The sequence below is a fragment of the Bubalus kerabau genome, chromosome 4 (assembly GCF_029407905.1).
Source record: "Bubalus kerabau isolate K-KA32 ecotype Philippines breed swamp buffalo chromosome 4, PCC_UOA_SB_1v2, whole genome shotgun sequence".
NCBI lineage: Eukaryota > Metazoa > Chordata > Mammalia > Artiodactyla > Bovidae > Bubalus > Bubalus kerabau.
Genome location: NC_073627.1, coordinates 120,056,725 through 120,078,645, shown reverse-complemented (window position 1 = coordinate 120,078,645; position 21,921 = coordinate 120,056,725). Strand labels below are relative to the sequence as shown.

At 36.3% G+C, this 21,921-nt stretch overlaps 1 protein-coding gene across 2 annotated transcripts in view; it reads right to left on the bottom strand.

Moving 5' to 3' along the window:
• Positions 1–540: 540 nt before the first annotated feature.
• Positions 541–21,921, bottom strand: part of VPS13A (vacuolar protein sorting 13 homolog A) — a 266,066-nt gene continuing 244,685 nt past the window's right edge. For both annotated transcript variants that reach the window (XM_055578364.1, XM_055578365.1), the window contains 4 exons: positions 12,575–12,660; positions 9,085–9,208; positions 4,258–4,332; positions 541–1,941 (listed from right to left, as the gene is read on the bottom strand). In XM_055578364.1, coding sequence (XP_055434339.1) covers positions 1,891–1,941; positions 4,258–4,332; positions 9,085–9,208; positions 12,575–12,660 — 336 coding nt within the window. In that variant the 3' untranslated portion in view covers positions 541–1,890. The remainder of the gene's footprint in view (positions 1,942–4,257; positions 4,333–9,084; positions 9,209–12,574; positions 12,661–21,921) is intronic.

Genomic DNA, 21,921 nt, shown 5'->3' with positions numbered 1-21,921 from the left:
TTGGCATGGGAACAGGAAAAACAGGCACACTGGCTTTGCATATGTACTACTGACAAGACCCACTCTGGCTGGCCTCCAGAGGATACCAGAAGGATTTCTCTCCTTACACTATTAAGACTTTTCCCCTTTACCATGGGATACCCAAAGAGTGATGGGTCTTTATTCTTTCTGAGAATAAAACCGTGAAACTGGAGTAGGTAATGAGGCACTTGACTAATGACACTGACTAGAACTCCAGCAAAGGAACATTTCAGATGAGGACAATCTGATAAAAGATTTCTGACTACCTCTATTCCTAGGTTTAATTCTAATGTATGCAAAATTGGCAGAGCTCAGCAAAAGACAAAAAGTATGTTACTTTGAAAAAAGGCCATCAAGGGAACATGCACTATCATGAGATTTGAAACTTCTCATCCTGTGATTATGTTCAGCACAGAAAAAAAAATCCTGAAGGAACTATTATTAATAAACAATGTGTTTTTATAATCAGAGGAAAATCAGTAGTATTTAGTAGCAAGACTTGGTCAGGAAGAAATACAATTACAGTCTGGCATGCTGTTTATTTTAGCTTTTACAACAAACCAAGAGTTCAAGGAATATGAGAATTTCACAACCATTAACTTCTTATACAGTCTCCAATTCTAAAAACAGCTTATAGTAATTTGGTGGCATGTACAACATGCATCAAATACTCTATTATTCAATAAATAAGATACTGTATTGTTCTCTTCATGGTTTACAATCATGTATTTATCCTCTTTCACTTGAAAACTCTCATTAATATAAAGGTACAAGGATCTTGGGTAAGAACCAAGGGAAAAAACCCCCATGACATTTTTACTGATTTGCTGCCCATGGGTTTTGTTTGGATGAGCTATACACTTAGAAAGAGTGACTCTCATTTGAATAAGACAAAGCAAACCAGAAATTCTCAATTTATTGCCAATAGAATAGGTTACTAGGTTAGATTTTAGGGTACACATATTTATCCTACATTTGTACAGAGAGGGGCTATCTGTTCTGAAGCATAACTTGTATTAAGACAGTAAAATTTTATTTCATCCTACCAGTGAATAGGAAGCTGGTATTGTTAAGGCCTCAGGAATTTTCCTTTAAGGTCAGCAATCTATTAAATCTATTAAAAATATAACCTTGGGAAACCAAGTAGATCTCAAGATGCTGGCTTGAGGAAGTATTTCTAAGGCTTTAAAGTTTTGAGAGGGACTTTCCCTGTTCAGGTATGACACTCATTTCTTCAAGCCTTTCTTAAGATGAGGCTTGAAGAGGTATTTGTCAATTTGTATGATATAAAATAAAAAAGACTATTTTTCATAGTCATGCTATGTACTTCAAATAGTAATTTAAATCTACCCTTTATTTAAAAAAATAAGGAAAATCATACTAAAATATTTATCTGTAAAATGAACTTCATGTTTCTAAAGAAACTACCACCAAAGTTATCTTGATAGCACTAAGGCAATGTCTGATTTCATCATCTACTTATCATTCATTCAGAGAGTTTGAGCATGATAGAACTTTAAAATGTGAACTAGGAATATTCAATTTAGCTCCATTAAATTCAGGCTAAATATGTGCAATTTCTCCACCATTACAGAGAATCACCTGGAGCAAATACTTAAGATTCATAAAAGAAATACTTCTTTTATAAAGTAATCAGAATTTAACCGGATGCATGATTCAAGTTAGAAAACCAAACGGATCCCCAAAGAGTTGAAATAGTTGAATCATGTAGCTGTTTTACTTGATTCTGAATTTTTTAAAAAAGTACTTTAAATTACTTCTGTACTACACTTCCCAAACAGGTTTTGGAAGGTACAAGGTAGAAACTGTAATGATTTATTGCTGTACATCTTCAGGCAGTAGTCTCTGTCAGAGGTTCGGGGAAGGTTCTCTTGCTTCTTCTAGCTTTCTGAGGATCCACTGTAGTGGGAAAATGAAGCAACATTTACTTAACTTCAGTGAACTTGCAATGACAAAATGTAATGAGTGAAAATCTAGAAGTTATCTTCCAGTTTAGTCAGGAGTATACTGAAATAGCCAAGAACTAAATTCACTATGTAGGAGAGATCATTCATTCACTTAAATAGTCCAGGTGACTCAGGAACAATGGTACTGGGTTTAACAGTAGTAACAATACCATTCTAAGGTCTTTGGACTTAGATGTTCATCTTCAGAATAAGAAAAGTAAAATGAACCATCCCAAGAGAGAAGGGTAATTTGACAGCTGGATTGAATAACTCTGGCATAGTGTAAAAATCATCCATGCAGAATTCCTTCCAACCTATGCCAATTCTGTATCACAAACCTTCATCATTCTATATATTGGGTTCTGACTGAGTAGAAATAATACATATAATTCTACAGTAAGTAGTAGCATAGCAACATTCTTGAGCATATTAATAGGTGCTTTCATGATGTATTTTCTATTTTCAAAGGATCTGAAATTTCAAAATGCAAATGAAATGGAAAACTTTCTGCTGATAAAGTCTATTATTATTTGGCCTATATGACAAATAAAAGTCATGGAGTCAGTGATAACTGGGGTTATTCCATTATGAAAATCTTAAGCAGATATATTTGTGCTTTTTTATTTAAGAAGAACCTAGTGGGAATAGCTCTAAGATAAGTAGAGAAAGAGAACTAGGCTCAGTAGCTCTTTCTGGATGTTTCTGGCTGAGCAGGGAGATTAAAAAGAACTTTCTGAGATAAAATAATATGGTGAGAGATTAAATGGAAAACTTATTACAGAGAAACTGAAGGTAATGTCCCCTTCAGCAACATGAAGAAGACGGCGTGCAAGTCATATTATCATCATGCTTTACACTGTCTCCCTGTTCCAGGCAACATGCATACTGAGACTCTAGTCACTTTATCATTCTTTCTTTGTAACTTGTCCCCTTTTCAGTTTTGTATTGTTAGTATGTCAATGTTACCTTATATCACAATGTCTACATAGAAAATGGCATTGCTGCTGCTGCTGCTAAGTTGTGTCAGTCGTGTCTGACTCTGTGTGACCCTATAGACGGAAGCCCACCAGGCTCCTCTGTCCCTGGGATTCTCCAGGCAAGAACACTGGAGTGGGTTGCCATTTCCTTCTCCAAAGCATGAGGTGAAAAGTGAAAGTGAAGTCACTTAGTCGTGTCCGACTCTTGGCGGCCCCATGGACTATAGCCTACCAGGCTCCTCCGTCCATGGGATTTCCCAGGCAAGAGTACTGGAGTGGGGTGCCATTGCCTTCTCCAAGAAAATGGCACAGCACTTGCTAAATGATACAAGGCACACATGTATGGGTGAAAGAGGTTCCTGCTTTGACCTCCAGGTGTGAGAAGTGAACTGGTAAATAGTCATAACCAGCCAGGACCAACGCAGAGAGGCCTAGGGCCCAGGGATTCAGCAAAGAAGCCATGTGTTCTTATTTGTAAGTTTCACAACACAGTGAGTACAATTCAGTGTCAGGAATAGCATCTAAGTTGTGACCAGTGAGGTAGATAATCAATTCGTCTTCCTTTTCTTGACAGTGCATATACTTTTAATTGCCACAATCCCTAAAGTATGTGTCCCAACCTTTCCTTCCCTGGTGGCTCAGATGGTAAAGCGTCTGTCTACAATGCGGAAGACCTGGGTTCGATCCCTGGGTCGGGAAGATTCCCTGGAGAAGGAAATGGCAACCCACTCCAGTACTCTCGCCTAGAAAATCCCATGGACGGAGGAGCCTGGTGCAGAGAAAACTGAGGTTAACTGTCTTCCCCAAGGTCCTACAGTCAAGAAGGAACAGAACCAGTATTTAAAAATCAGATTTTCTGACTACAGGCATGGCTCTTCTTCCTTGTGCCAGGCTACAGTAATTAAAGAAAAAAAAAATCATTACATCTACACAGTACAGAAATAAAGTGTGGCGCTATACTTTCCCTGCTGGAGCTGGTAGATGAGCATTAGAGTGACTTAATTTCTTTTGTTTGTTGGCTTTTTTTTTTTTTTTTGGCAAAGTATTACAGTTAAGATTTAAAATAAGAGAGCAATTTGATTTCAAAAACAAGTAGGTGTGTGAATTCAATCTAATGAAAAAATAATTTGGGGGAAATATTACATAGTTACATATATTAAAATCATCAAAACACAACATAAAATTGAAAAACTAACACAACTTATCTGCCTTAAAGACTAATATCAATACAACTTACATGGCTTTGAATGAGAAGCTGCTATGTGTTTAAGTAAAAGATTGACTATATTTACCCTTGCATCCTCTGGGGTTCTCAAGTTAACTATTTTTCCAAACTCTTTGGCATGGAATACAGACTTCACCCGTTCCTATAAACAGAGTAAGTTCTTCATTAAAATGGAAATCTAGTTGCAGAAATACAAATAAAGAAATGCCATTAAAAAAAAGACAAGAATGAGAAATCAAGAAAAATCAAATACAAATAAACAAATAAAAAGACTAAATTCTAACCCATCCATTACCACTAAACCTAAAACAAAAAATTTTAGGTGAGATTTCAATTGCTTTATGAAGCCATAAAAGGTTGGTGCAGAGGATAGGAAGGAGATACATCTAGAAGCAGTGCCACTGTTTTCCCTCTCTCAGATAGTTCTTGATTTCTGGCCATGGACTTGTGATAATCAGCTGAAAAATAATGTACACATGTGTGTGAGTACATATACACATGGTGTATAAGTATGTGCATGTGTGTTTGTGTTTCTGTAACTTCTGACATTTTAAACCAATGCAATTCTTTTTATTTAAAGAATGCAATGAAAATGTAGCTTCAGAATCAAAGAAATCACAGTGGGTGCTATGTGACTGTCCTCCAATTTTTTTTTCACTCTTTTAGTATTCTGTTCAGTACTTGTGGGAGAAGAACTGTTGGATGGTGGTGGATGTTACGTATTAGAGGGACAAATAGAAAGAATGGGATTATTAAGAAGAGAGAGGGGTGGTGATTACTTCTATTAACCATGGGTAAGAACATAGAAGAAGCAGTATACTACTAGTCTAACAATTTCTATAAGTAATTAAACAGGCATATACAGACTTCAGAAGAAATCAGATTCTTCTATTTAAAAAAAAAAAGGAATATTGCTGATATTAGTGGAAGAGGAAGAGATCAAGGAGATAAGAAGTTTATCCTTGTAGATTACAAAAAAGCCGAAAAATGCAATATGGGCTAAAGCAGAGCCTAATAGCCACTCAGGTCAGTCGCTCAGTCGTGTCCAACTCTTTGCAACCTCATGGACTTCAGCATGCCAGGCCTCCCTGTCCATCACCAACTCTGGAGTTTACTCAAACTCATGTCCACTGAGTCGGTAATGCCTCCCAACCATCTCATCCTGTTCCATCTCCTTCTCCTTCTGCCTTCAATCTTTCCCAGCATCAGGTCTTTTCAAATGAGTCAGTTCTTCACATCAGGTGGCCAAAGTATTGGAGTTTCAGCTTCAACATCAGTCCTTCCAATGAATATTCAGGACTGATTTCCTTTAGGATGGACAGGATGGATCTCCTTGCAGTCCAAGGGACTCTCAAGCGTCTTCTCCAAAACCACAGTGCAAAAGCATCAATTCTTCTGTGCTCAGCTTTCTTTATAGTCTAACTCTCACATCCATACATGACCACTGGAAAAACCATAGCTTTGACTAGATGGATCTTTGTTGGCAAAGTAATGTCTCTGCTTTTTAATAAGCTGTCTGGGTTGGTCACAACTTTTCTTCCAATGAGCAAACATCTTTTAATTTCATGGCTGCAATAACCATCTGCAGTGATTTTGGAGCCCAAAAAGTAAATTCTGTCACTGTTTCCACTGTTTCCCCATCTATTTGCCATGAAGTGATGGGACCAGATGCCATGGTCGTCGTTTTCTGAATGTTGAGTTTTAACCAACTTTTTCACTCTTTCACTTTCATCAACTCTCTTTAGCTCTTCTTCGCTTTCTGCCATAAGGGTGGTCATCTGCATACCTGAGGTTATTGATATTTCTCCCAGCAATCTTGATTCCAGCTTGTGCTTCATCCAGTCTAGCATTTCTCATGATATATTCTGCATATAAGTTAAATAAGCAGGGTGACAATATACAGCCTTGATTACACTTTTTTCGATTAGGAACCAGTCTTTATACCATGTCCAGTCCTACCTGTTGCTTCTTGACCTGCGTGTAGATTTCTCAGGAAGCAGGTCAGGTGGTCTGGTATTCCCATCTCTTTCAGAATTTTCCACAGTTTGCTGTGATCCACACAGTCAAAGGCTTTGGCATAGTCAATAAAGCAGAAGTAGATGTTTTTCTGGAACTCTCGTTTTGATAGTCCAACAGATTTTGGAAATTTGATCTCTGGTTCCTCTGCCTTTTCTAAAACCAGCTTGAACATTTGGAAGTTCATGGTTCACGTACTGTTGAAGCCTAGCTTGGAGAATTTTGAGTATTACTTTGCTAGTGTATGAGATGAATGCAATTGTGCGGTAGTTGGCACATTCTTTGGCATTGCCTTTCTTTGGGATTGGAATGAAAACTGACCTTTTCCAGTCCTGTTGCCACTGCTGAGTTTTCCAAATTTGCTGGCATATCGAGTGCAGCACTTTCATAGCATCATCTTTCAGAATTTGAAATAGTTCAATTGGAATGCCATCACCTCCACTAGCTTTGTTCATAGTGCTGCTTTCTAAGGCCCACTTGACTTCACACTCCAGGATGTCTGGCTCTAGGTGAGTGATCACAACATCATGATTATCTGGGTCATGAAGATCTTTTTTGTATAGTTCTTCTGTGTATTCTTGCCACCTCTTCTTAGTATCTTCCACTTTTGTTAGGTCCATACCATTTCTGTCCTTTACTGAACCCATCTTTGCATGAAAAGTTCCCTTGGTATCTCTAATTTTCTTATCTCTAGTCTTTCCCATTCTATTGTTTTCCTCTATTTCTTTGCACGGATCACTGAGGAAGGCTTTCTTATCTCTTCTTGCTATTCTTTGGAACTCTGCATTCAAATGGGAATATCTTTCCTTTTTTCCTTTGCCTTTAGCTTCTCTTCTTTTAGTAGCTGTATGTAAAGCCTCCTCAGACAACCATTTTGCCTTTTTGCATTTCTTTTTCTCGGGGATGGTCTTGATCACTGCCTCCTGTACAATGTCATAAACCTCTGTCCATAGTTCTTCACGCACTCTGTCCATCGGGTCTAACCCCTTGAATCTATCTGTCACTTCCACTGTATAAGGGATTTGATTTAGGTCATACCTGAATGGTCTAGCGATTTTCCTTACTTTCTTCAATTTAAGTCTGAATTTGGCAGTAAGGAGTTCATGATATGCACCACAGTCAACTCCCGGTCTTGTTTTTGCTGACTATACAGAGCTTCTCCATCTTTGGCTGCAAAGAATATAATCAATCTGATTTCAGTATTGACCATCTGGATGTCCATGTGCAGAGTTTTCTCTTGTGTTGTTGGAAGAGGGTGTTTGCTATGATCAGTGTGTTCTCTTGGCAATACTCTTTTAGCTTTTGCCCTGCTTCATTCTGTACTCCAAGGCCAAATTTGCCCATTACTGCAGGTATTTCTTGACTTCCTACTTTTGCATTCCAGTCTCCTATAATGAAAAGGACATCTTTTTTTGGGTGTTAGTTCTAGAAGATCTTGAAGGGCTTCATAGAACTGTTCAGCTTCTTCAGCATTACTGGTTGGGGCATAGACTTGGATTACTGTGATATTGAATGGTTTGTCTTGGAAACAAAGAGAGATCATTCTGTCATTTTTGAGATTGTATCCAAGTACTGCATGTCAAACTCTTCTGTTGACTCTGAGGACTACTCCATTTCTTCTAAGGGATTCTTGCCCACAGTAGTAGATATAATGGTCATCTGAGTTAAATTCACCCATTCCAGTCCATTTCATTTCTCTGATTGCTAAAATGTCGATGTTCACTCTTGCCATCTCATGTTTGACCACTTCCAATTTGCCTTGATTCACGGACCTAACATTCCAGGTTCCTATGCAATATTGCTCTTTACAGCATCGGACTTTACTTCCATCACCAGTCACATCCAAACTGGGTGTTGTTTTTGCTTTAGCTCCATCTCTTCATTCTTTCTGGAATTAGTTCTCCACTGATCTCCCGTATCATATTGGGCACCTACTGACCTGGGGCTACTCATTATTTCATAAGTGGCCACAGGGTCTTTCATTTTCTGAGTGAATCAGAGAAATTCTCAGTGGGTAAATTGGACTAAGATGCTCAAAAACTAACATGCAGTCTACTTAAGAGCTGCCCCATGTCTTTGAAATTAATGGTAAGATTGAACTAATGGTCTTCACTAGTTAAGCATAGGACCTAGGCACAGTTCTGTTCTGTAGGCTAGCCTAGAAGAAATCTTGTTTCTGACTGTGTCCAATGCCCCTTCTTCCAGTAACAATTCCTTGAATCACCTCTGGGTAACTACTTCTCACCATCTCTTACTGCCAAAACTTCATATAGAGCTGACCCTTCCTTCTTGGTAGCACCATACTGATCCCATGACCCTCCCCTGGCCAACTTACAATGGATATTGAGACTCTTGATGATTTACCAAATGACTAGCAATTTTCTGTATTTTATATCAACATCCAAGTACCAGGTACTGCACTAGCTGCTACAGATCAGAGAAACGGTCTCTGCATTCAAGAAGATTACAATTGAATTAGGAAGATAATATCTATAAAAAGATAAAAGAATTATTGATAACAGGCTGTTACAGTGAAAACTGAGCATTTCAGGGAAAAACATTCTGTAGGCAACTGCCAGGGATTCTGAGGTATACAAATATCTCACTTTAGTGCCTTAAATAGCAACGATGAAGGTACAGTTCTGTTACTGAGTATGAAATGAGGACCCACAAATGTTGTCAATGTGAGAGAACAAAAGTGCATTTCTTCTTGGCCTAAGTTTCTTTTCTTTAAGCCTGAGTAAGACAGCAGTGCAAAGAAAAACCATACGAAGATAAAGCAACATCTATAAAAGAGGTAGAAAACATTACAGAGGTCAAGACTATTTTAATGTGTTGTTTTCAGCACCAAGTGTTAAAAAAATTCTATTCAACATACCTTTGCTTCGATGCGCAGTCTTCTCTCATGAACAATGAATGGCTCTTTGGTAAACTCATCAAAACTATACTGCCACTCACAAGTAAGCTGTCCAAATGTTCCTTTTGTTACAAACAACACACCACTCAAAAAGAGAAAAAAGAATCCACTTTAAAAACTGAAGGATTTACATCCAATAATATAATAAAGCAGTACACACCTTTTTTGCAAGGGCATGTAGAACATTCACTAAGAGACACCACATTCGAGGTCATAAAAGACTATAATGAATTTAAGGGAACTGAAATAAAACAAAATATGTTCTCAGTATGTTTAATGAAATTAAACCAGAAAACAAGTATCAGAAATAAGGATACTTCCAAATGTTTACTTAACAGAATACTTCTAAAAAAAAAAAAATACATGGGTCAAAGAATCTCAAAGGAAATTGGAAAATAACTGAACTAAATGAGAATGAAAACATGAAATCTGTAGCAATGTTTAGTAGGAAATGTACAGCATGACATTCTTATATTAGAAAAAATAAAGTACTTATAAAGTGAAATATATTAGAAATTTTTTAAGAAACAGGAAAAAGTTAAGAGAAACAGTTACCAAGCAATATTTTGGAGAAGTTCCATGGAATTAGTGCTTTAGAAAAAAATGCTGTTGTTGCTAAGGCTCCATAAAATATATTTACCAAACTTTATCAGAAAGAGATTTTTAAAAGTAATTCTTGTTCTCCCCCAATTATTTTGAGGAAAGAAATCAAGAGATACAAATAATTCTGTTTATAATAATTCTATTTAATTCTTCCTTCAAAGGCCTTTCTTCCTCAAGTCGTCTTTCTGGCTGAAACATCAATTGTAAGTACAATCAGAGGTTTCTTTAAGTGGCATATACTTTAAGTTAAGGGACTGAATTAAAGAAACAGCTGATACATGGCTAGAATGGAAAAAAAAAGACAGCTAATCAAGATTTATTTCTTTCATCTCCATCTTCTGTCTCTGATCCCTTCTTTCACCAATCGGATTATAGAGACTGTTGGAATAGACCCACTGGTCCTCCAGAATATCTACAACCATGTGAAAAAACAAAGCTAAGCTAATTTTATTGCAGATACTTAGTATCTCCTCTCCTGATTGAAAGCTCCTTTATCTTCAAGTGCAAAACCTGGAAAGTACACCCTAAGTATAAATATCATTTTTCAATCAACTAACTCATTACACTTACTGTCAAGGTTTATATGACCACACTTAAAGAGGTCCACTATGTTGAGAAGAAAGTTATTTCTAAAATGTTGCAAGATGTGGAAATAATAAACTTAGCAATGACTCTTGTTTAACTCTGATGAGTCACCCTTCCCTTAGTCAATGGGGAGAAGGGTTAATAAAACATGACTGAATGCTGCTATGAACAAAAATGACTGAAGCACTGGTCTTTAAATATAAAAGTTCAGAAACAACTTAGGTGTACATTATAGTACATATTTCTAAATGAATACTAGGCAGTCATTTACAAATTAAGAAAGATCTCCATATACTGACATGGAATACTCTTTAAGACATAGGCCTTAAGTAAAGAATTAAGGTACAGAATGGTGTTTAATAATGGATTCCCATTTACATTAAAATATGTATGTGTATGCCTATACAAAAAAACTAAGGTAAGGGCATACGGTTCCATCACTTCATGGCAAATAGAAGGGGAAATAGTGGAAGCAGTGGCAGATTTTATTTCTGGGGGCTCCAGAATCACTGCAGATGGTGACTGCAGAAATTAAAAGATGCTTCCTCCTTGGAATGAAAGCTATGACAAACCTAGACAGCATATTAAAAAGCAGAGACATCACTATGCCAACAAAAGTCAATATAGTCAAAGCTATGGTCATGGATGGATTTGAGCGCTGGACCATAAAAAAGGCTGAGTGCCGAAAACTTGATGCTTTCAGATTGTGGTGCTGGAGAAGACTTTTGAGAGTCACTTGGATAGCAAGGAGATCAAACCAGTGAATCCTAATGGAAATCAACCCTAAACATTCACTAGAAGGATTGATGCTGAAACTAAAGCTCCGAACTTTTGGCTGATGCAAAGAGCTGACTCACTGGAAAAGATTCTGATGCTGGGAAAGATGGAAGGCAAAAGGAAAAGTGGTGGCAGGGGATGAGATGGTTAGATAGCATCACCAACTCAATGGACATGAATTTGGCCAAAGTCCAGGAGATAGTGAAGGACAGAGGAGCCTGGAGTGCTGCAGTCCATGGGGTCACAAAGAATCAAACATGGCTTAGCAACTGCAACAGACACAACATGCCTATACAGGCAGACATATGCTTTTAGAGGCAGACTTTGCTTGCACAGGCATAGAGTATTTCAAGGACACAAAACAAACAAAAGCAAGTTGCCCCTAGGAAAAGAGGGACTGGTATCTGAGATGGAAAGAATACTGGCTCTCACATCTACACCTTCTCAATACTGTGAGTTTTCTACTTTATGTTACTCTTTAAACAAGAAAATTAAGATAGTGTTATAAATTTGGGGCTCAGAAATTATTAGGATTAAAAACATTAAAAATGATTGCTAAGTTCAATAATCAACTTGAACCAACAAGATGCTTATATAAATTCACCCTTTTGGCAGTGAACAAACCTGCATCAATCAGTAGGCCACTCCTTTCTATTTAGTTGTATTTCTCCTCCTCAGCTACATTTTCACTCCCTACCATCCAGAAATCCATCTTAAAACTGCACTTGCTTATTCTTTCCCCAGGTTTCATAATATCAACAATAAGGCCTGTGAACACTTGCTGTTCCGAGGCTATGGCACTGTATATTTTTATGTTTCCCTCTACTACCTACAGGCCAATGTGAGGATCTGGCTGTAAAAACTCATCTGTCTCCAATGGTACACCTATCTATGTGATTGAGTTTCTCTATATATTCTAATGGTCAGATACCACCAGATTACTGATTTCTGGGGTAACCTGAAATTGTACACTTTTTCAGAGAGGTGAAAGGAATGGTATTGCCCACCCTTTATAGTTTTATGGGGAATTTCTGTATCCACTTAATTGGTTGAAACAAATAAAAGTACTTAAAGTCATGCTTGTGCATGGTTATGCATTTATTTGTATGCATGTACAGTTTTAGGCACGAGGCTTGCAGAGCAAGAGAATCACAGTTACCATAAAGTGAGGTGTTAGTTGCGTCTGACTCTCTGAGACTCTATGGACTGTAGCTCACCAGGCTCTTCTGTCCATGAGATTCTCCAGGCAAGAGTAATGGAGTGGGTTGCCATTCCCTTCTCCAGGTGATTTTCCTGATCCAGGGATCGAAACCAGGTCTCCCGCATTACAGGCATATTTTTTAACTGTCTGAGCCACCAGGGAAGCCCCATAGTTACTATGAATCAGTGTTAAATATGTGGAATAAGATGTGAATAACAACTGCTTCACTTCATGAGTGATTGTCAGTTAACCTGTTATCAAATTATACTAGAGAAAGGAGGTTACCTTCTGGTAATCATTAACATGTCTGTCTTATTGATCATGACATGGGTAAAATACTTGTATTTTGCAAATCTTCCATTTTCCATGACCTAAAAAAGAAAGGTGAGAGAATGAGAAAGTTGATAATATCCTCTTCTAATGCAAATAATGCTTTACTGATCCTCTAAAAACCCTTCTCAAGGGGGCAAATTCATTAACACATTTACACAGTAAACATATTGTTAGAAAGTTGAATATTCACAAAATCATTGCTGCTCCTTCTTAAAAAGCACCTTTTGTACTACTTTATTCAAGATTACTCAACAGCCGCTATACTGGCATTTAATGCTAGTTTTAGAAGATATTGTTATTTTACAAAGTTTAAGTGAAAAGACCCTGATGCTGGGAGGGATTGGGGGCAGGAGGAGAAGGGGACGACAAAGGATGAGATGGTTGGATGGCATCACCGACTCAATGGACATGAGTCTGAGTGAACTCCAGGAGTTGGTGATGGACAGGGAGGCCTGGCGTGCTGCGGTTCATGGGGTCACAAAGAGCTGGACACGACTGAGCGACTGAACTGAAGTGAAACCTACTGGAGTTAGTATTAAACAATCACATTCATTCTGTCTTGGAAAACAGATTAGTGTTTGATCATATCTGTACAAAACCACATATAAACACTAATACATATTTAAACATATGCATCATATAAACTACTATTAGCTCCCACTTTGCCTCTTGCCTATGATTGTCATATCTGCCTTACAAACATGCTTTTCTTTGCTAATCTCACAGTTCATTCAAAATTAGGAAGCAAATTATTTCTGGAAAGACAGGAAACCCCAGAACCAGCCCACAGACTAGACTTTCTCTTTTAAGACTGCTGAAACATTGTCTGTACATGATGTGATTAACAGTTCTTTGTCTCACAAAATATAAAGTTAACTACATAAACAAAATAGACTTAATATTCTCAATATAATGTGCTCTGAAAATGGAATTACTCTGGCTATTTAAAATGTATATCAGGCTAGACTATTATTTATTAAAGGTAAGAAATGTAACTGTGACTAAGATTCCTTAAGAATTTAGACAAAAATATTAGATCTCTTGAAGAAATTCCAAAAGAGAATATAAAGATTCTAGAAAACTGTATTCCATGAGGCTATATCAAAAAACTAAAAGTATATAATTTAGAAGAAAGCTAACAAGTGACTTCATAGTAAGGTTGCTTTAGAAGGCTGATACAATAGACTTTTTTATTAAAGAAGTTAAAAAAAAAAAGCAGGATAAAACATACAAAGCATTTTCTAACTTCAAAGATCATAATATTGAGGAAAAGAGTAACTTTACTATTTACTGTAGTGAGTAGGGCCATTTAAACTTCAATTCCTTGAGTTACAAATGAAAAAGGGACATAACCACAGATTCAGAAAAATTAATAACATATAAATTATGCAAATAAATTTGCAAAACTAGTGGTAAAGTGGGTCATATTTTAAGAAATTATAAATTATTAAAAAAAAAGAAGCATCAAATATTAGAGAGGAAGAGTAGAAATTACTTGCAGATAACCGTATCTGGAAAATCCGAATACAAAATCCAGTTAACTTTACTTTAAAACACAGTAATCAATTTGAAAAATGGAAGGAAAACAAACCTGCTTACAAAGGTAATAAAAAGATAAATGTTTATACATTACATTTAATAAATAACACAGAATTTGTAAACACTCTACTGAGAAGAAGAATAGAAAATTTGAAAATGGAAATCCATGTCTTATTGGATATAAAAATCCATTATAATAAAGATTTTATTCTTCTATCCTATTTTTATACATGAACTCTTAATGTGATTCCAAGATGGTATTTGTTAATTTGTTTTGAGGAGGGGAAAAAGTGATTTGACAAAATTATAATAAGATTTATATGAAAAAAAGTGATAATATAAACTATGAAAGGAGAATAAGAACTACCCTAGCTGACAATAATACAATTTATAAAGTTGCAGGCGTGAAACAGTCCGGTGCTAGTGGAAGTTATATACAGACGTATCAATAGAAAGCATACAGATTCCAGAAACTGACCAAAATACAACAGGATTTTATAAAATCCTATATATCCAAACACAGGTATTTATAAAATCAAGACATTTCAAATTATTGGGCAAAAACATGCATTTCCAAATAAATGATGTTTCAAGCAACTTGCTGGCTAAAGCTAGATCTCTGTTTCTCTCTTTCCACCAAATTAATTCCAAATGTATCACTAATTTAACTACACAAAATGAAATTACAAAAGTACTAGAATAAAATAACACTTTTATGATTTTACAGTAAAGGTCTAAATGTAAAACACAAAGTCCATAAGAACTGTTAAGTATGTGGAAATTAAAGACCAATGAATAGCAAAACAGTAAGCAAATAGAAATAAAATAAAAATCAAAGGATAAATTAGGAAAATATCTGTTAATACAGTGACAAAGAACTAATATCATAACACATAGAATTCTAGTAATATGAATAAACCAATGGAAGAAAAAGGAGTCAGTCTACAGGAAAATGTATAAGGATATGACCAGGTAGTTCAACAAAACATAAAATCTGACAATAAACATGAGAAAATGTTTAACCTAACTCAAAATCAAGAAAATTCAAGTCAAATAAATGTATCCTTTGGGTCAGAAATTGCACTGCTATGATTTATCTTATGCAAAGCCATGCCAAGAAATATATATAGGAATCTTCATGGCAATGTGTTAAATGCAAAAAACCTAAATGTTCAAAAACAGAAGACTGTTTAAATAAATTACAGTAGGCATACAACAGGACCCTATTCTATCATGAAAAAGAAACAATCCTGCTTACCAGGGTAATAAAAGGTAGATTAGTGTGTACTGATACTGAAAATTGGGCAAGATATACTATCTGAAAAGCAATTAAGTTACTGAGAATGAATGAGGGGAGTAGCAACACACACATTTGCACAAAAACAAATAATTTCTGTTAAGGGTTGGTGGTAACACACCAAATCTGTTCACAGCATTTTCCTCTGGGCTTAGGAAGGATAATGATGGGGATGGAGGTACAAGTGAAGCTTTTATTTATAATTTTACATCCTTCATTTCAGTTTTATGGTATTGGAAGAAAAATAAGCTTGCAAGTATTTATTTTCTTTTGTTCTATATGGCAGTTTTAAAATACAGAATACAAATGTTTATTTCCTCAAGAATAGCACTACTAAAAGAAGCCAAGAGTCTATACACCCCATTAATAGATTACAATCTTCAAATAATTTAAAATAAAAATTCAAATCTAAGTGACTTTTATTTCAATATTAGGTTTGGGTATTTCAACTTAATTTCTTTTCATCACTTTTCACTTTTCAGTTCCAATCTGATCTGTACATTTAAGTAATCAACCACTTTCAACAGTCACAATAAAATCTGATAAAAAGAAAGTTAATTAAAAGTAATTCATGCAATGCTTTTTGGAGTTCATCAAAAATCTCAAATGCAAAACTTGAAACATGAGTGCTCAAACAAACTGCTTAGAAACATATAATGAATTTGAATGTATTTGAATACACATCAAAGATAACTCAACACGCAGCAAAATTTTACTGGTCAGTCTCCATTAAAACATGTAACTATGGAAGAACAACAGGATTAATAAGCAGAAGTGACAACTTTGGAACTAAATCCCATAGACAGATAGGAGAGAATGTGATAGCTAATCATCTTTCATCATGCTGTAAAGAATCTACAAATGTCATGCCTTTGGTCACAACTTCCTGATAAAATTATTTGACTCTATAAACTCACTACATATGAACATTTATACTTTTCTAAGCATAATTTGTATTATTTTAAAAATCTGGAATTGCAGACCTGAAGGAATATTATTGTTCATTCAAACTAACCTCTTCCTCTTATACATGAAGAAACCAAGGGTCATTTAAGTGTCCTTCCTATCTAATCCTCATGACAACCCTGTGTTATTAGGTTAAGATTACAGTTAACTGACTTGCTTGGGGTCACTTGGTCAGTACTTCAGACATGTAAGTTATGGAAGTGGGCTAAGGAAAAGTGGTTTATTTATTTCTAATTTCAATGCTTTTCACTATGCCATGGCACACGTTTCCGTGACCTCAAAAATGTCTTCAATATCCCTGGATGCTGGCTGTTGCCTTGGAAGGCTGCTAAAGCAGCTCAGACTGGCTTAATTTTTTTTAGGTTAACAGGGTTCCAACAGTAAAATATTAAGACCCTATCTTCTTCTACTCTAAATAGATGTTAGGTATGAATGTTTTTCCTAAAATAATTTGTGATATCCTTTAAAATAAATGAAGAATTAGCAATACCAGGACTAGCAATCACATGTAGTCTTTGCATCAAGACCAAAGTTCGGCAGAAATATCAATGAGTTCGTCTGAGGTTTCAAGTACAACTGCCAGTACTTTAGACATGTTCGTTTCATCTATATGCTATAGTGTTAAAAGAAAAGGATTTTTTGCCTTACTCATTAATAGAATATATGAATTATCCATCATCATTTAAGTATTTTCTTAACAAAATAAACAGAAACACTAAGGAAACTGCATTTGTTGTATATAATTGTCAGAACCTACAGGTAACAATTAAAATGTATGGTTATTGGTAAGGGTTCCTTTTACAATAGAAAATATGTGTATGTAAACCTTAGTTTGCTAGATATAAAAAAATCCAAACCAAATTGATTATACATTAGAAACACACAAAAAGTAAGAATTGGATAGGCAGTTGTATCAGTTACTCTCTACTAATATCTGTATTTCCTGCCAGGTAAGTTCCAGTACTTTAGAAAAAGAACATACCTAACAACTACAGTAATATAGAAAACACAGCTAATACTTTCAAACCATCCAAATGCTATGAAGTAGCAGAGTTCTATAACAAAAACATTTCTGAAAGAAAAAAGCAAAATATGAAAAGGCAGATGATAGGAACAACTCATTAACATGGAAGGCTTTAAATCCCAGATACAAGGTGATAATCTTCAGTATAAATATATTTAAGAAAACTAGGTAAAGATAGGAATACAGTTAAGCAATAAACAAAACCAAAATCTGATTACTATCTGACTTTTTAAGAAGAGGAGTTTCATAGAAGTATATATTAAGATACATATATTACATATATTAAGGTAGTTCATATATTATAATATATATAGTTCATATATTATATAATATATACATATATTAAGATAGCTCAGTTGGTAAAGAATCCGCCTGCAATGCAGGAGACCCTGGTTGGATTCCTGGGTAGGGAAGATCTGCTGGAGAAGGGATAGGCTACCCATTCCAGTGTTCTTGAGATTCCCTTGTGGCTCAGCTGGTAAAGAATTCACCTGCAATGTGGGAGACCTGGGTTCGATCCCTGGGTTGGGAAGATCCTCTGGAGAAGGGAAAGGCTACCCACTCCAGTATTCTGGCCTAGAGAATTCCATGGACTCTATAGTTCATGCGGTTGCAAAGAGTCAGACACGACTGAGCGACTTTCACCTCACATGAGTGGTAAAAGTAAAATGAAATTTATCTAGATGAAAAAAAGATAAAATGCTATTGAGCAAGAAAATCTACTGGATAACCAATAAATGGTTTTACAGATTGGCTAATTTGGTTAGGAGATAATGGGGGGGAAAGTGAAAGGTTTATGAACAGATTGTACTAAAAAAATTAAGTTTACTTTAAAAATGACAAAATTCAGGGAAGTAAACATGAAATTAAAATGCTAAATGCTGCCATTTCTCAATTATTTAAGAAGTAAATAAGTAGATGAACAAGTCATCTACTTGTTCAAGATGACTTGTTCATCTACTTATTCATCATCTACTGAGAAAGTCAATAAGTATAATTTCCTTAGAGTAATATGATAAAACTTAGGGATAAAAAAGGATTTAACAATTCACTTCAAGTGTAAGAGATATGAGGACTACAGCCAGGAAGAACAAGGTATTCAACTAAGCTTCATGGGCAAATATAGTAGACATTCATTATCTGAAAGCTCAGTGATTTCATACATACATACATATATTTATTTATTTATATATATATATATATAAAATAGAATAGATATAAACACAAGTGAAGAGATATTTAGCTTATTGTGTGAGGCAATTTTTTTTAACTAAATCTCATTGACTGTGTCATCAAGTCTGAAGAAGATTCAGTTCAGTTCAGTTCAGTCACTCAGTCGTGTCCGACTCTTTGTGACCCCATGAATTGCAGCACGCCAGGCCTCCCTATCCATCACCGGCTCCTGGAGTTCACTCAGACTCACGTCCATTGAGTCAGTGATGCCATCCAGCCATCTCATCCTCTGTCGTCCCCTTCTCCTCTTGCCCCCAATCCCTCCCAGCATCAGAGTCTTTTCCAATGAGTCAGCTCTTCGCATAAGGCGGCCAAAGTACTGGAGTTTCAGCTTTAGCATCATTCCTTCCAAAGAAATCCCAGGGCTGATCTCTTTCAGAATGGACTGGTTGGATCTCCTTACAGTCCAAGGGACTCTCAAGAGTCTTCTCCAACACCACAGTTCAAAAGCATCATTTCTTCGGCACTCAGCTTTCTTCACAGTTCAACTATCACATCCATACATGACCACTGGAAAAACCATAGCCTTGACTAGATGGACCTTTGTTGGCAAAGTAATGTCTCTGCTTTTCAATAAGCTATCTAGGTTGGTCATAACTTTCCTTCCAAGGAGTAAGCGTCTTTTAATTTCATGGCTGCAGTCACCATCTGCAGTGATTTTGGAGCCCCCAAAAATAAAGTCTGGCACTGTTTCCACTGTTTCCCCATCTATTTGCCATGAAGTAATGGGACCAGATGCCATGATCTTCGTTTTCTGAATGTTGAGCTTTAAGCCAACTTTTTCCCTCTTCTCTTTCACCTTCATCAAGAGGCTTTTTAGTTCCTCTTCACTTTCTGCCATAAGGGTGGTGTCATCTGCATATCTGAGGTTACTGATATTTCTCCCGGCAATCTTGATTCCAGCTTGTGCTTCTTCCAGCCCAGCATTTCTCATGATGTCCTCTGCATATAAGTTAAATAAGCAGGGTGACAATATACAGCCTTGACGTACTCCTTTTCCTATTTGGAACCAGTCTGTTGTTCCATGTCCGGTTCTAACTGTTGCTTCCTGACCTGCATACAAATTTCTCAAGAGGCTTAGGCTTTGTTTAATCCACCCCTCTCTCCCCATATCTTTGTCTCCTCCCATGCAAACAAGGTATTTTGACTGTCAGCCAAAGTATAAACCATGCTAACACCTTACACAGCTGAGCATAACACTTGACATAAAATCAAACAGAAGAAAAGTATTATCTTAAGAAATGTGAATTGTTACCTACTGGTTCAACTAAAACAGTCTGGAGAAAGGACAGAAATAGCTCATGATTATGTGCACTGAGAACAGAAGACTATTAATCAACAGACCTAATGCAATCTAGAAGTATAGCCAAAGTGGCTTGTTTAAGTGGATAGTTACAAAAGTTATTCTAATGCATTTCCAGCAGAACCTCTACTGAACAACATTTATTGATTCATGACACTATATAAACTTGAAAACGGTAACATTTCTTTCAAAATATTAAAATAATCAGATCAGTCCAAATTACTGAGGTTTTATTGTTTCCATACAATTAATGTGTGGAAACTGTCACAACATTCTAACTATTCTATTAACCTTAAAAGAAAAAAAGGGCAAAATTTAGTGATAATTTTGGCCAAGAGTAGACAAATGAGGAAAAATGACCAAGAACTAGCATAAAATTATTATTCATCTGGAATAATGAAAATATAACAATGAGTTCCTATTAGAGACTGTACTAATAATCATATACATGACCTAACTTTTAATCCTAGCAATACCATCAAGGTATTATGTACCCAGGTACTGTTAGTACAATGATCTCCATTTTATAGTCTAGAATATAAGATCAGACTAGAATAAAAGACTATAAAGCTAGTAAAAACAAAAGACCGGTATTGAACTCAGGTTTACATGGTTCCAGAATCCGGGCACTGAGCCATATTGTAGTACTGCACCTCCAAGTATTTTTACTACGAAAATGTGTTCACATAGAAGAACTGCATGTATTCCAGTAGATGCAGTGGGATCCCATTTTAACAGCTCATTGAAATATGGACTCAGATAGTGCACAAGCTGTGTCATGCCTCTTATAATGCTTCAATTTCAAATAATACCCAGGGATAATTATCTATTTGGAAGATAATAAGACTAAGAATGGCACCCCACTCCAGTACTGTTGCCCGGAAAATTCCATGGATGGAGGAGCCTGGTAGGCTGCAGTCCATGGGGTCGCTAAGAGTCAGACATGACTGAGTGACTTCACTTTCACTTTCCACTTTCATGCATTGGAGAAGGAAATGGCAACCCACTCCCGTGTTCTTGCCTGAAGAATCCCATGGATGGAGAAGCCCGGTAGGCTGCAGTCCATGGGGTCGCACAGAGTCGGACACGACTGAAGTGACTTAGCTGCAGCAGCAAGACTAAGAAACAACTAACTCAGATTCAAAGTGCACAAAATGTCTAAATACGTATTTTCCACATTGTTTCCTGTAGGATTTTTTCCAGTGGTAAATTTTCACTGGGTTACAGTTCATCAGAATCATCCTCAGAAGTAACTAGGATATCAATTTCATTTGAATTTACAACTAAAGACTCAACTGACAAAAAACCACGTGTGGTGCTTCCTTTCATGGATGACATTAAATTTTGTCTTTAGATGAATGAAATCAGCCTCCAATCTAATTTTCGATGAAGACGAATTATTTCATTTGGCAGGAGAACACCTTTTCTTTCATAGGATATTTGGCTAATAAAAAAGACTTTTCATAATTTATGCTAAAGTCTTTTAACAATATTACTGTTAAGAGCACACACTAAAAACAAATATGGATGAACTTTTACTAAGCTCAATTATGATGAGAATTATATGCTGTTGAAAGTAACCAGGTGACATTACAAGGTAGAACTCTTATAATCAGTAGAGAAATCATGGGTTGAGTCTGAGGTTACAATTTAGCACCTTTAGCTAAATAAAGAGTAACCACCTTTTCAGCTCACTCCAGTACTCTTGCCTGGAAAATCCCATGGACGGAGGAGCCTGGTGGGCTGCAGTCCATGGGGTCGCTAAGAGTCGGACACGACTGAGCGACTTCACTTTCACTTTTCACTTTCATGCACTGGAGAATAAAATGGCAACCCACTCCAGTGTTCTTGCCTGGAGAATCCCAGGGACGGGGGAGCCTGGTAGGCTGCCGTTTCTTGGTTCGCACAGAGTCGGACACGACTGAAGCGACTTAGCA